The following is a 13,373-nucleotide window of genomic DNA, read 5'->3' on the forward strand; positions in this document are numbered from 1 at the left end:
CCAATCCGTCCCCAGAGGGTTAATAAACCGTAATGTTATTATTACCTTAGAATTAGACAAGAGTTTTCAAAATCAGAGAAAAATGACTATTGTGTGTAGTAAATGGTGTCTAAGGGATGCGGAGGCGCGCGCGCTGTTACAATCATGTCATTTTTGCCGCGCGCACCTTTGGGCTCATATCATGCGGACGCGTCGAGTTTAAACAAGGCTTTACGCTTTAACCAGCTCAGCCAGTAACAGCTCATATTTAGCCAGCTAAACTTTTACTACCCTGTTAGAAAACATATATAGTTTCATGTGGTTCTTCTCCCTCGCTGTATTATGGGTTTGCTATGTGGGGAGAAATGTGCTGGTTACGTTTGTGAGACAATCAGCTGATTACTATTATTATATTATATATTAAGACCCTTGATCCTCACCTGACTATGGCTTTGTAAACTTTATCCATGATGTGGTTTATAATGGACTGTGGTACAGAAACAGTGACAATGTTACACACTCTTGGCTTACTCTGGCTATTCTCTGCTGTCTCCAGACGACAATATGTTTGTCCCGTTTTAGCCACCGTAGCTTCTTCGGAAGGGAGGGGTGAGCAGTGCTGAGCCCTTAGTGCAAACTCGCAACCGAACCGCTAGATGTCGCTAAAAATCACACACTGCACCTTTAAATGAAATGAATGACTCTCTAACTGTTGCTCTAGACTTCGTCAACATCCGCTTGCACCATCTACTGGTGAAACAGCAGATGGAGATTATGAATCGGTAATCTACATCTATTCCTGCAGTTCCCGGATTTGAAATGTCGAATTTGACTGAAAATGACTGTTTTGTGGCATATTCACTTATATAAATAATTTATATAAAGAATTATTTCAGTGTATTAAGGACTTTTATTGTTTACTTTTGTACAATAAAGAACTGTAAAATATGGGTTCTGAAGCAATGCTATTTGAGAACCACTGCTGTAATGAACACAGAACTTTTAATTTCCCCTCCAAAAAAAAGTGCACACTAGATGTTTGCTTAGCGCAGCCCTTCACTGAACATTTCTCCCCCGAGAGAGATTGTCTCCCTTCCCATCTGCTGGCCTCCATCAGAGTATACCGTCTTTACAGCTGTCTGCTGAGTGACATATACATCATATGGTTTTCCTCTGAAGGAGACATGCAAAGTGAAGTTTAATTAAAAAGCAGGGAGTACACCACCTCAAAGCGTGCAGATTACTGCAAAGTATTAACCTTCTTGCCATCAAAGCGGATTTGGTCAATTAGTGTCGCTTTCTTTACCCTTACACACTCATGTACCGTCATGATTGACTTTACTTTATGTTTGGATTCCCACAGATCCAAATGTTGGTACTTTGCGGTTACAAAATATTTGTGACATTTGAGATGTTATTGAAGCTGTATCCTTTTTATTTGATCTCAAAGGACGTTTGAATATCAAGTTTGGTTTAAAATCATATCAGAAACACTGGGAAAAACATGAAAATGTGATTTTGCCAAGTAAGACATGTTCCTGTCCAAAAAATTTGTCCTAACCATATCCCTTCCCCTAAACCTACCCCTATTGGTTCATACCAGTTCAGATCTTCCGGCAAATTTAGATTTGCTCTGAAAGTTAGTCTGGCAAAGAGCTCAATTCAAGCTCATTTCCAATCCGCCGAAATCGAGGCACCAATCAGAAACGTTGGGGCGGGCTTTACACGATGACGACAGCGCTGGGATTTTGAAGCAGATTTTGTAGCCTACATTACAAAGATGGATGCCGCCGTCGAACATCGCTCGTTCGAATCAGCTATCGCGTCTGTTTTAAGCGATTTGAACGTTTCCTTTTTGTTAAAAACCGAGCAAAGAACAACACTCGGAGATTCTCCGCCGCTCTGCATACGTCATCTCCTTCATCGCTCTGATTGGTTTTAGGTCTATCCGCGACGTCAGTTGGTGACGCCCCTCTGGAAATGATTTGTCTATGACAATTTGCCAGACCATAACTCAGTTACAACTGAGAATGGTCTGGTTTTAACCAGGCTATACCCCTATATGTTATCCCTAAAATCAGAGGTGAAATACCAGCCTGATCTCACGGCAATTCTTACGAATTTTACGAGGTGGCTAATTCATACTAATTCATACGACCTCGCTCGTACAAATTCGTACGATTTTTGCTAATTCGTACATATTTTACGAGTTACCAAATTTGTATGAATTCGTATGAATGACCTACCCCTGACCCCGCCCCTAAACCTACCCATCACGTGGGTTTAGACAAATCGTACAAATTCGTACGAGTGAGGTCGTATGAATTAGTACGAATTAGCCACCTTTTAATCACTCGTACGAATTTGTACGAATTGGTCGTGAGATAGCGTTGGAAATACTGTGTGTATAACACTGAAGTCGAAGCACCTAACCCTGGTTGTAAGCTTAAACTTGACATGAACTGTAAACTTGTCCCTCAAATTTGATTGGTTGATTGGAATGTTGTTCCAGGATCAACAACCCGATCTCACCGCAATTCGTACGAATTTTACGAGGTGGCTAATTCCTACGAATTCATACAACCTCACTCGTAGGACCTCACTCATACAAATTTGTGCGTTTTTTGCTAAATCATACATATTTTACGAGTTGCCTAATTCGTACGAATGACCTACCCCTGATCCCGATCGGTTTAGACAAAAGACAAAAAGAATTAGCCACCTCATACTCACTCGTACGAATTAGTCGTGAGATAGAGTTGTCCAGGAACATGTTGTACTTGTTGATATCACGTTTACCTAACACTAAAGTGCCATTCAAAAGGTCTTGGGATCTCTCAGACCCTATAAGAGAATGTGAAATTTTGAAATTAAATCAATCAGGAGTCAATTAGTGTTTCAGTATTTTTTTTCTTCTTCTAGAAGCTAAGAGCAAATCCAGCAGTAATCAAAAGATATGTCAGATTTCTGCCACTGTAATAAAAAGGAAATCTTTGTCTTGCCGGTGGCGATGGAAGGATTAAAGTTGTCTGTAAACAGACTTTCTCTGCCTGAAGGGAAATCCTGTCAAATGAATGCTGTGTTTGCACTGAGCTTTCTGTGCTGACGCTTTTGAGTGACACGACGATGTGCTTCTCCTTCCAACCTTATCTGTTACTTTTCAGAGTTCAGCCTTGCCGAGTTAAGCGTTCTGACATACAATCAAAAATGCCTGACATGCAGCTTAGTCAGACTACTGTAAACCATGCTGTATTTGCGAATCATAAAATAATTTTTATATCGGTAATTCTTACTAATAAGTCAAGTCACCTTTATTTATATAGCGCTTTTTACAAAACAGATTGTTTCAATGCAGCTTTACAGAGATAACAGGAAAATAATGCAACAAAGTTTGTTTCTGCTGTTCAGCAGATCTAGAAGAAAATAGCATCATAGTCCAACTTAATAAATGTCCAGGTCATCATATCTCACATTATATTATATTACATTATATTAACTATTATTATATTACTATTTTTGCATTCTGCATTGAGCCACTATTTTCATAAAAATTAAGCATATTATCCCCCCCCCCCCCCCCCAAAAAAAATTAACACAAATATCTCAATGTGGGGTGTGTATGTGTATGTATATATATATATATATATATATATATATATATATATATATATATATATATATATATATATATATATATATATATAAAATTAGGGCTGTCAAATGATTAATCACGATTAATCACATCCAAAATATTTTTTTTTTATATAATATATGTGGGTGCACTGTGTATAATTATTTTGTATATATATAAATACACACACATGCATGTATATTTAAGAAAAAAAATATTATTTATATATAAAATATTTATATATAATATAAATTATATATAAATCTATATACAGTATATACATGAAAATATTTCTTAAATATATACAAGCATGTGTGTGTATTTATATATATAAAATAATTATACACAGTGCACCCACATATATTATGTAAAAAAAAACTTTTATTTTGGATGTGATTAATCACGATTAATCATTTGACAGCCCTAATATAAATTAATAAAAAAAATACCCAATTACTCATAATTACCAGATACATAGTAAGATTAGCAGATTATAATAAGAATATTTTTTGCCATTATGCTCTTTGGCAATTGATTGTGTATGTGTGTATATATATATATTCCCCTCTTCTTTAGGGGAGAGTTGAACAAAATATAATCAAATTTCAATTTAAACGCAGACACTTTCTACAGGAAAATTCTGATGGGGTTTTAAGAACCTGAAGAAAAAGTTAACCCTCACCTTCATGACGTTCTCCTGAGTGGCAGAGCCTGGCATAACAGCATTTAAGTTTCTTCAGACTTCAGGAAACATGGAAAACGAGACGCTAGTGCATTTCATCATTGTAGTCTCCTTGGTAACATGTCCTGCTCAGCCTCTCTCTTACGCTCATCACTGTAATGGAAGTGCAGGTTCCCGGAATGATCTAGCGGGTGATAGATAGTGTGCCTTTTGTTTTAGCACCCTGAGCTCATGCATGCTTCCACTGGCTGTGTAGTTTCCTCGCCTCAACTCCATAGTGATGGAGACAGAGAAAGCGAGAGGAGGAGAGAGAAAGGCACGGTCCACTCCCTCTCTCGAAACATCCAATGCTGGGCTAACACAGAACAATCCCCCTCCCTTCTGCATCTTTCTCACCTGCCCTGTGAAGCAAAACTCTCCTGGCAGAGTGCAAATGGATTTGGCATCAGCAGAAGAAAGACCAGATAAAAAAAAAGACATGTTATAAAACACAACCTTCTGACTCCAAGCATCTCTAAGGTATTGTCTCTTTTCCTTCCAGCACGGCAGAGGGAAAGTTCAGCGCAAGCATAAATGAGCTTGACACGTTCCCTATAAATAATTCAGCATTGCTACAACTGGCTGGTCGGCTCGTGAACTAATCTATCAAGTAAGTTGTTTATTAGAGTCACCGGTATGAGACTCAGGCAATCTGAGAATCTTAATAACCGAATTCCCTTATAGGAAAGAAAACCCCCAGAGGAGATCTCTTTAATATCTGTCTTCTCTTAGACAGCCAATTACATTTAATGGAAAGCAAATGGAGACTTTTGCTTCGCACTGATTTGAGCGAACTCCAGTGCACGGTTTCACTCTCACGTTTGCTTTACTTTCAGATGAGATCTCAACAATGTCTCAAACTGTGCTCAGATTTTCTGAGATCAAAAGTCAATGATTTCAACGGGAACTCATCTAAGATCATATTATCTGAACTATGTTATTCACAATTCTTTTTATAGCTTTACATTCTTACTCTATAATTAAAAAATTGTCTCATTTAAGCAGAAAGTGTTATTTTTTACTATTATCTATATATTAGTATAGTATTTATTTATTAATATTTTTAACTAGCTTTATTTTATTTTAACTTATGTGCTTTTGTCATTTTAAGTAGTTTTTGTTGTGCTTATTTTGCATATAAAATAAAAGCTTTAGCTGTAGTTTGACTTTTTTGCCAAATAATTTTGACAGATAAATACCATCCTCAAGTTTAGTCTTTTGTTCTTCCTTCATAATTTTTATTTTATTTTAAATATTTCTTCATATTTTGATAATTTGATCGAACTTGTAGGGTCATTAAAACAGATATCCCCACTGAACACACTGTAACATACTGTATATATATATAATCCAGCATAATATATTATATAATTATTATTCTAATTTAATAACATTAAAATTATACATAATTGTATTTTGCATGCCGGGACACCATAGGAAGCGGGATTGCTGTTGGACCAGCTAAAGCAGCTTATAGTTTTGTTTGAGAAAAGCTTGACTATGCTGGTCCACCAGCTAGACCAGCACTATACCAGTTCTAACAAGCATAAACCAGCCTGGACCACCATGGAATTCATGCGTGCATGGTTATGCTGGATTTTTCAATAGGGTAGTTGGTCGGTCGGCTCACATGATGCAAAAAGGACAAGTGAGTTTTCTCAGGAATCACTCGTCAGATGTTCCTGGCACACTATAGCAAAGGAATGGAGCAGATGCTGCTTACAGCGGGAGACTCCTGCTGAATCTCACCTCACTTATGCTCTGTTAATTACTGCCTATACTCATGAGACACAGACGACCTCCTTCACTGGGATTTGTATCATTGCTTAATGCGCACTCTTCTCAGTCCTGTGATTACAGAGTGGAGTTTGTTGAGTAAGCGTATTTAAAAGCAACTAATTCCCCTTCTTGACCACTTTAGAGTCAGCAAAAGCCATCTGAATAAACACGATGTTGATAGACCACAAGACTTGATCGCGCTTACAGCAGTGATACATTGAGGAGAACTGGCAGGACGTTGGACAGGAGATATATGCACCTGTGTTTTGGGACATCCGTTGCATAACTTTTCAGTGAAGGATAACGAGAGCAAAACGAAACGGGAATGAACCTGCCTGTCTGAATAGAGGTCAATGTCAGCATGACGTTCATTAGTTACAGCTGAGCCCCTCACCTCAAAACGCCAAGCACTCCATCACTGCACAGCAGCTGCACTTACTGTACATACAGTAGAGCGCAGAAGTACAGTGTTTGTTATGATTCAAAAAGTGAATTTTAATAGGGAGAGTAAGGCATTGTGTAGAAGTGTTGAGTGTTGCTGATTGGATGCCAAAGAAGGGAAAAAGGAAAGGAGAGGGAAAAAGAAAAGGAGAGTGTGTTTGCATCTCTATTACCATATGTCATTCAATCCATGGCTCCATAAAGAACTTTTTAACGTCCATGGAACCTTTCCATTCCACGAAAGATACAATATAGCGGAAAAGGGTTTTTTAGATTATTAAAAAAAAAAAATCGTAGTCCCCATGAAAAAAAAAAAAAAACATTTTAACCTTTAGTATGAATATGTTTCGCATTTAGAAGATATAAGCATCAAAACTTACAGTCTCTCACTTCCGCCAATATGGATCAATGATTTTGATGACATCACTCTGCACTTCATCTTCTCAGAGGTTTTTCCTGTCCAATCAAATGCTCTCTAGAATCTACCGCCCCCCTACAATTTAGACGCTTTATAAATAGACGCTGAAGCTGCGGCTGAAAACGGTCACTTGTTCACACAAATACTATTTTCTGGTGAATGGCACATAGTATGGAAGCTTGTTTCCGCCACTGAATAAAAAAATAATAATAATAATTGCGACTTTTAATCTCACAATTGCGAGATATGAAGTCAGAATTGTGAGAAATAAATTCGCAATTGTGAGATATAAAGTCGCAATTGCGAGAAATAAAGTCGCAATTGTGAGATATAAAGTCGCAATTCTGAGAAATAAAGTCGCAATTGCGAGATATAAAGTCGCAATTATGAGAAATAAAGTCGCAATTCTGAGAAATAAAGTCGCAATTGCGAGAAAAAAAGACAGAATTGCGACTTTTTATCTCACAATTCAGACTTTTTTTCTCACAATTGCGAGTTTACATCTCGCAATTCTGACTTTATAACACATAATTGCGAGTTTATATCTCGAAATTCTGACATCTTTTCTTAGAATTGTGAGATATAAACTCACAATTGCGAGTTATCAGGCCAATTCTAAGGGGGAAAAAAGACTAACTTTTTTCCCCTCAGAATAGTTTCTCACAATTCTGACTTTACAACACGCATATTTCGACTTTATATCACGCAATTCTGACTTTATAACACGCAATTGCGACTTTATATCAATCAATTCTGACTTTATATCTCGCAATTCTGACTTTATAACACGCAATTGCGACTTTATTTCACGCAATTCTGACTTTACAACACGCAATAGCGACTTTATATCACACAATTCTGACTTTATAACCTGCAATTGCGACTTTATATCAATAAATTCTGACTTTATATCTCGCGATTCTGACTTTATAACACGCAATTGCGACTTTATATCACACAATTCTGACTTTATAACCTGCAATTGCGACTTTATATCAATAAATTCTGACTTTATATCTCGCGATTCTGACTTTATAACACGCAATTGCGATTTTATATCACGCAATTCTGAGAAATAAAGTCAGAATTGTGAGATGTAAACTCACAATTGTGAGATAAAAAGTCGCAATTACCTTTTTTTATTTTTCATTCTGTGGCGGAAACAAGCTTCCATAACATAGTGCACTAAATAGGGGATAGGGAATGATTCAGACAGTGTAAATATGCTTTCCACTGGGGCATGAAGTCTGGTTTTACGTTAGTGTCACGTGAACCGCCACAGCGCGCAGAGACACGACAGCACAGAGTGGATCATATGCGTGAGCCGACGCAAACCACAAAATCGGAGCCGTTTGTATTCTACACAGAATGCTGTATTTTAAAGTGATATGGAGGAGATTAGGAGGAGAAACGGTTAGACAGACTCAGCATTAGAAACAGCACTGACGAGTAGAAGAGCCAACATAAATTACACACTATTCAAACTACACATCCTCAGCATGATTATGTTCACTGTTTTGCTTTAGTAACAGTTTCATATAAAATCTAAAAGGGGAATCTATTACACTGTGGCTGTCATAAGCTGTCAAATGCGGCTTTGCCAAGCTCAACGACTCCGGCCGAGCTGCAATATAAGCGAAACGCTTAAAAAAGGGGAGGAGCTGCTCGATGTCCCGTCTTGTCTTCCCGTTTCAGGGGAAATTACGTCAACACACTGAATAAAGCTGCACGTTTCAAGGCACTTCAGTGGGCCTTTAAAGACTGCTCACTGAAAGGTTCCTAACCCCTTCAAAAAACGCTTTTAGAACATTTATTTATAGTGTACTTATTAGTGTAAGGGATTTTAACAAACCCTCTACCCTAAGTATTAAAATTTAACATGGAACACGTCCTACAACATTTATGAAATGGACATGAATGATAAAAACAAATCCCATATACTGATGGCCAAGCCCTATCTAGAAATCTGAAATTCATTTGACTTGGAACATTAAGCAAACACTTAGCAACTCCCTAGAAACCACCCAGAACACCTTAGCAACTGCATAGCACAAGCTTGGCAACCACCACCAACACTTTGATGGTGAAGAGTTTTGCACAGGCTAAGAGCACTCAATGTCTTCAGAAAATGTAAAAATATAGGCCTACTGAATAAAAAACTGAGAGAGAGAAAAAAATGAGGCTGATGGCCCAGACAATATAGGTGAGTCATTTCTCCAGGGAGAGGTGGCGCAGACATGATGTAATATATAATAGAAACTTGACTGTCCTTCTCTGACAGAGGACCCTTATGGCCAAGAGGAAAACTTATTTTAGGCCTTGGCACTGCATTAAATACTACACAAAACAATCTCGTTTCTCTACAGTTTAAAACCTAGCAGAAAGATCCACACATTTCTAAAGATCTGTCAAAATGTAGGCTAATCAAATTAATTGACTTAAATGCAACTAATCAAATTAAACAATATTTTCGGAAAAGCCCCCAAATAGCCTAAAGACAATTTAAAGGCATTCCAATAGTGTGGAAGACGAGTAAAAAAAATAAATTCAACTCCTTGCACAGTATGTAGCTAGTTGTTTCTGGCTTATAAAATGCAATTAGTGAGGTAAGTGTGGTTTGGAGATGTGTCGCCTGTAGCAGCTCTGAATTCAAAACACGATGAATCTGATACTTACTTGCAAGAAGAAGAAGGTGGTAATTCGTACTTTGAAAACGCTTTTAAAACACAAATACTTGAAAAAAAATAATTGCAAAACCACATAATTCAGTTTCACTTGTTCAGTTCCTGAAGGAATCAGCGCTTTTGAAAGAATCATTTGAATGGAGGATTTATGCCGCGTTCCAGGCAACCTGTAACCCGTGTTTTTCCAACTCGTAACTGGGAGTACATCGTTCCAGGCAACCTGTAACCCGTGTTTTTCCAACCTTATACCCGTGAAAGTGCACTGGAACGGCAGTCAAACCCGTGACTTCCCACCCGTGAACTCGTACTAGATCGACGTACTCCCAGTTACGAGTTGAAAAAACACGGGTTACAGGTTGCCTGGAACGCGGCATTAATCTCATCAAGATAGTCGCTTAGTGCAACTTGCAACTGTTAAGTTAATGAACTGTCCATCTCTCTGTCTGTCTATCTACCTGTCTGTCCATCAAACTATCTATCTATCATATAATATAAATATAACTAAAAGAAGAAGGTGGTAATTCGTGCTTTGAAAACGCCGTTAAAACAACAACAAAGTCAGAACCGTCGCGCATTTTGCGAATGATTCACTTGTTCAGTTCATAAATGAATCTGCGCTTTTGAACGAATCGGTGGAATAGATGATTCAATCTTACTCATCAAGACATGTGGCACCTACTGGCGCAACATTTGTCTGGAACAAACGCACACAAATACAGTAGCTACATACTGTGTATATATTATGAAACACAAATAATATGTGTATATATATATATATATATATATATATATATATATATATATATATATATATATATATACATACAGGCTATAATGCCTATAAACACACACACACACACACGCACACACACACACACACACACACACACATATACAGTATATAAAAATGTTTCTATAGCATTTTCAGTCACAACAAAAGATGAATGGATGTTGATAATAATAATAATAAATAATTTGCACGATGCAGGAACTTCCTTTAACCGACATGCCATATTATTAATCAAAATCCTAAAATGAGACCGTACAGATTACTTTTTTTTTTTCTAATTCCCTTATACTTTCATACATCCGTATTCCATACAGCAGAATTTCACTGATTTTCAACCCAAAAATCAGCGAAGAAAATTCTGAAATAATGTAGTCTGTGGTTACAGGGATAGTCCACCCCTTGCGTTGAGCAACAATCCAATTAACAGCCCTGAGCTTTAACCACCATCACACCATTATCTAGTTTTCTCAACAGAGACAATTTATAAGATAACTCCATCTTTGCCAGTGAAAGCAGCTGTCAGAATCCAGGCAGGTCACATCCTCAGCATCCTTAGAATTTATGTAGGACAAAAGCTCGGAGCTGAAGTATACAGCAACACCTCTGGCAGAAGAGCATCATTAGGGAACAGAACTGAGACAATCTTTCTCCCGTAAGACTCATTAGGACGTTCTCCCTGATCCAGTGACTGACCTCACTGTCCGTGTGATGAGAGCTTCCACTGCATGATACGAAGTGACCAGGAACCCGATACACGAACTACAATAACACACGCATCCATGCATTATTAATCAATATGTACATTAACTTTGATTTTTTCACAAGGGCCATTTCTGGATCATGTCAGAAACACTCCTGTTCATATTCCTGACTCATTCATCCCCGCTGTGCATCTGTGTGCTTTAAGGTCAGTGAGTGTGTGGGCGTCACTCATACTGAGGGTCACGTCAGTGTGTATGCTGTGTTTCTCTCTGCAGGATGTCACACTTTAAACCTCGGCGAACAGCACACAGTCAGGCTGACTTTGATAAAAGGGCAGAATTCACCCTGTAAGTTGCACAGGACAGGAAGATCTAGAATGTGCAAAAATTTATATAAATGGGGGGTTCCACATGAGAGACTCGCAAAATGACTGTGCATGTATTGAAAAAACAGGCCCCACTGAACAAGGTCTCATTATTTTATAAAAAAACGTCTGGAAAGCTTTGCTTGGGTTATTTGGTACGTTTATTGCATCACAGGCTGGAATATCTATTCTTTTCTTTTTCTGTCTTTCTGGAAAAGCTTTGGTTCCACTTTATTTCGATAGTCCACTTTAGACATTCTACTAACTATAAGTAACTTTGCAACTACATGTCAACTAACTCTCATTAGAGTATTATCTATTATATTATTATCTGTATTAGTAGACTGTAGTAGACTGTCAGTAGACTGTTAAGTTATGGTTAGGTGTTAGGGTTCAAGTTGACTGCCAAGTTACTTATAGCCAGTAGAATATCTATTGGGGGACCAAGACAATAAAGTGTTAGCAAATATTAATTGGACAGTCTACTAATACTATAATGACAGTTAGTTGACATGTAGTTGCAAAGTTACTTATAGTTAGTAGAATGTCTAAGTGGACTATCGAAATAAAGTGTTTCCAGCTTTTTGTTTTTAAGAACCATATAATGGAATATATTTTTGGCACACATTAATCACTAAGGTTTCATTGGTTTTTGCTTTAATTATAACTCTTATTATAAACTTCTATCCATCTATCTATCTATCTATCTATCTATCTATCTATCTATCTATCTATCTATCTATCTATCTATCTATCTATCTATCTATCTATCTATCTATCTATCTATCTATCTATCTATCTATCTATCTATCTATCTATCTATCTATCTATCTATCTATCTATCGTCATGTAATTTGCAATCAGTAACTGACTACCATTTGTAAGTAATCTACCCATTATTATTATAAATTGCATATATTATATAGCTATTTCATGTTGCTTCATTTTATGAACACCTTTAGTAAAATCACTCTAACAAATGATTCTCATGACTTACAGTTTTTTTGTCATCATGTGAGCCACACTGGTCAAAATGTTTAATGTTTTTTTCACCATGGAAATATTTGTTATATACAAATTGCATGTGTTTTCTACTTGGTTTCCATTTCAGATTTGCGCAAAACTTTTGCTATATTTTCGAAATGTTGATAAAAAAAACGATTGCAAAATGATGGCGTTTCCATTAACCGATATTATGCGGATAAACTATAATTTTTTCCTCTATCGATAAGTCATTCCAAAAATCATGGCAACTGTGTTAGGTTTACGTATAGGCTATATCTCAGCCACCGCACTAGCCATTATTTTTAATCGCAGGAGACGTAGGCATGTTATCCAAGCATTAATGGCAAGGAAAGCCCCTTATATTTGGGAGCATGAGGTGTTTCTGGCCCCTCTCCCCCTCCTATCTGCTTCCAGGTCTTGATAAACTGTGGCATTTCTTTGTTGTTTAGAATCCAGTAATTCTTTTGTCATTTATGAGTTGACAGTTTTTCTCAGTCGCTTTGGTACATTTCTCAGATCAGAATTGAAATTCTCAAAACTACCTGTTCAATCTTCTCATCATTGTCTCACTTGTGCACATCAAAAAAGCAGTTTCTCATTTCTTTAAAACAAGTTGCAAATGCTTTGGTACATCCATGCAAATGATTATGTACAATTATCTGCTGTTTCTTACATTATCAATTGCTTATGTCATGTTGATCAAAATGTATTACAGTATAATGGGGCTCTGTTGAATAGTCTCACCCCCCACAACATTTAGGCATTAGTTCATAGCATAAGTCTTTACATTCAAAATTGTTGAACAAGTTGTCATAATATGTCAAGCATATTTATATACATTTCCATTCAACCTGATCTA

At 37.1% G+C, this 13,373-nt stretch overlaps 1 protein-coding gene across 2 annotated transcripts in view; it reads right to left on the minus strand.

Annotated features, from left to right (window-relative positions):
• The window catches only part of pld5 (phospholipase D family, member 5), a 46,137-nt gene that overhangs the window by 25,231 nt on the left and 7,533 nt on the right, over positions 1–13,373 (minus strand). Inside the window, exon 1 of one of the 2 annotated variants that reach the window (XM_056267020.1) lies at positions 4,293–4,823. The exons of the other annotated variant lie outside the window; for it this stretch is intronic. Coding sequence (XP_056122995.1) covers positions 4,293–4,328 — 36 coding nt within the window. The 5' untranslated portion in view covers positions 4,329–4,823. Of the gene's footprint in view, positions 1–4,292; positions 4,824–13,373 lie in introns of those variants that run through there. 2 annotated transcript variants of the gene reach the window in all.

The sequence above is a fragment of the Rhinichthys klamathensis genome, unplaced genomic scaffold, assembly GCF_029890125.1.
Source record: "Rhinichthys klamathensis goyatoka isolate OS25496 unplaced genomic scaffold, OSU_Roscu_1.1 h1tg000254l_1, whole genome shotgun sequence".
Lineage (NCBI taxonomy): Eukaryota > Metazoa > Chordata > Actinopteri > Cypriniformes > Leuciscidae > Rhinichthys > Rhinichthys klamathensis.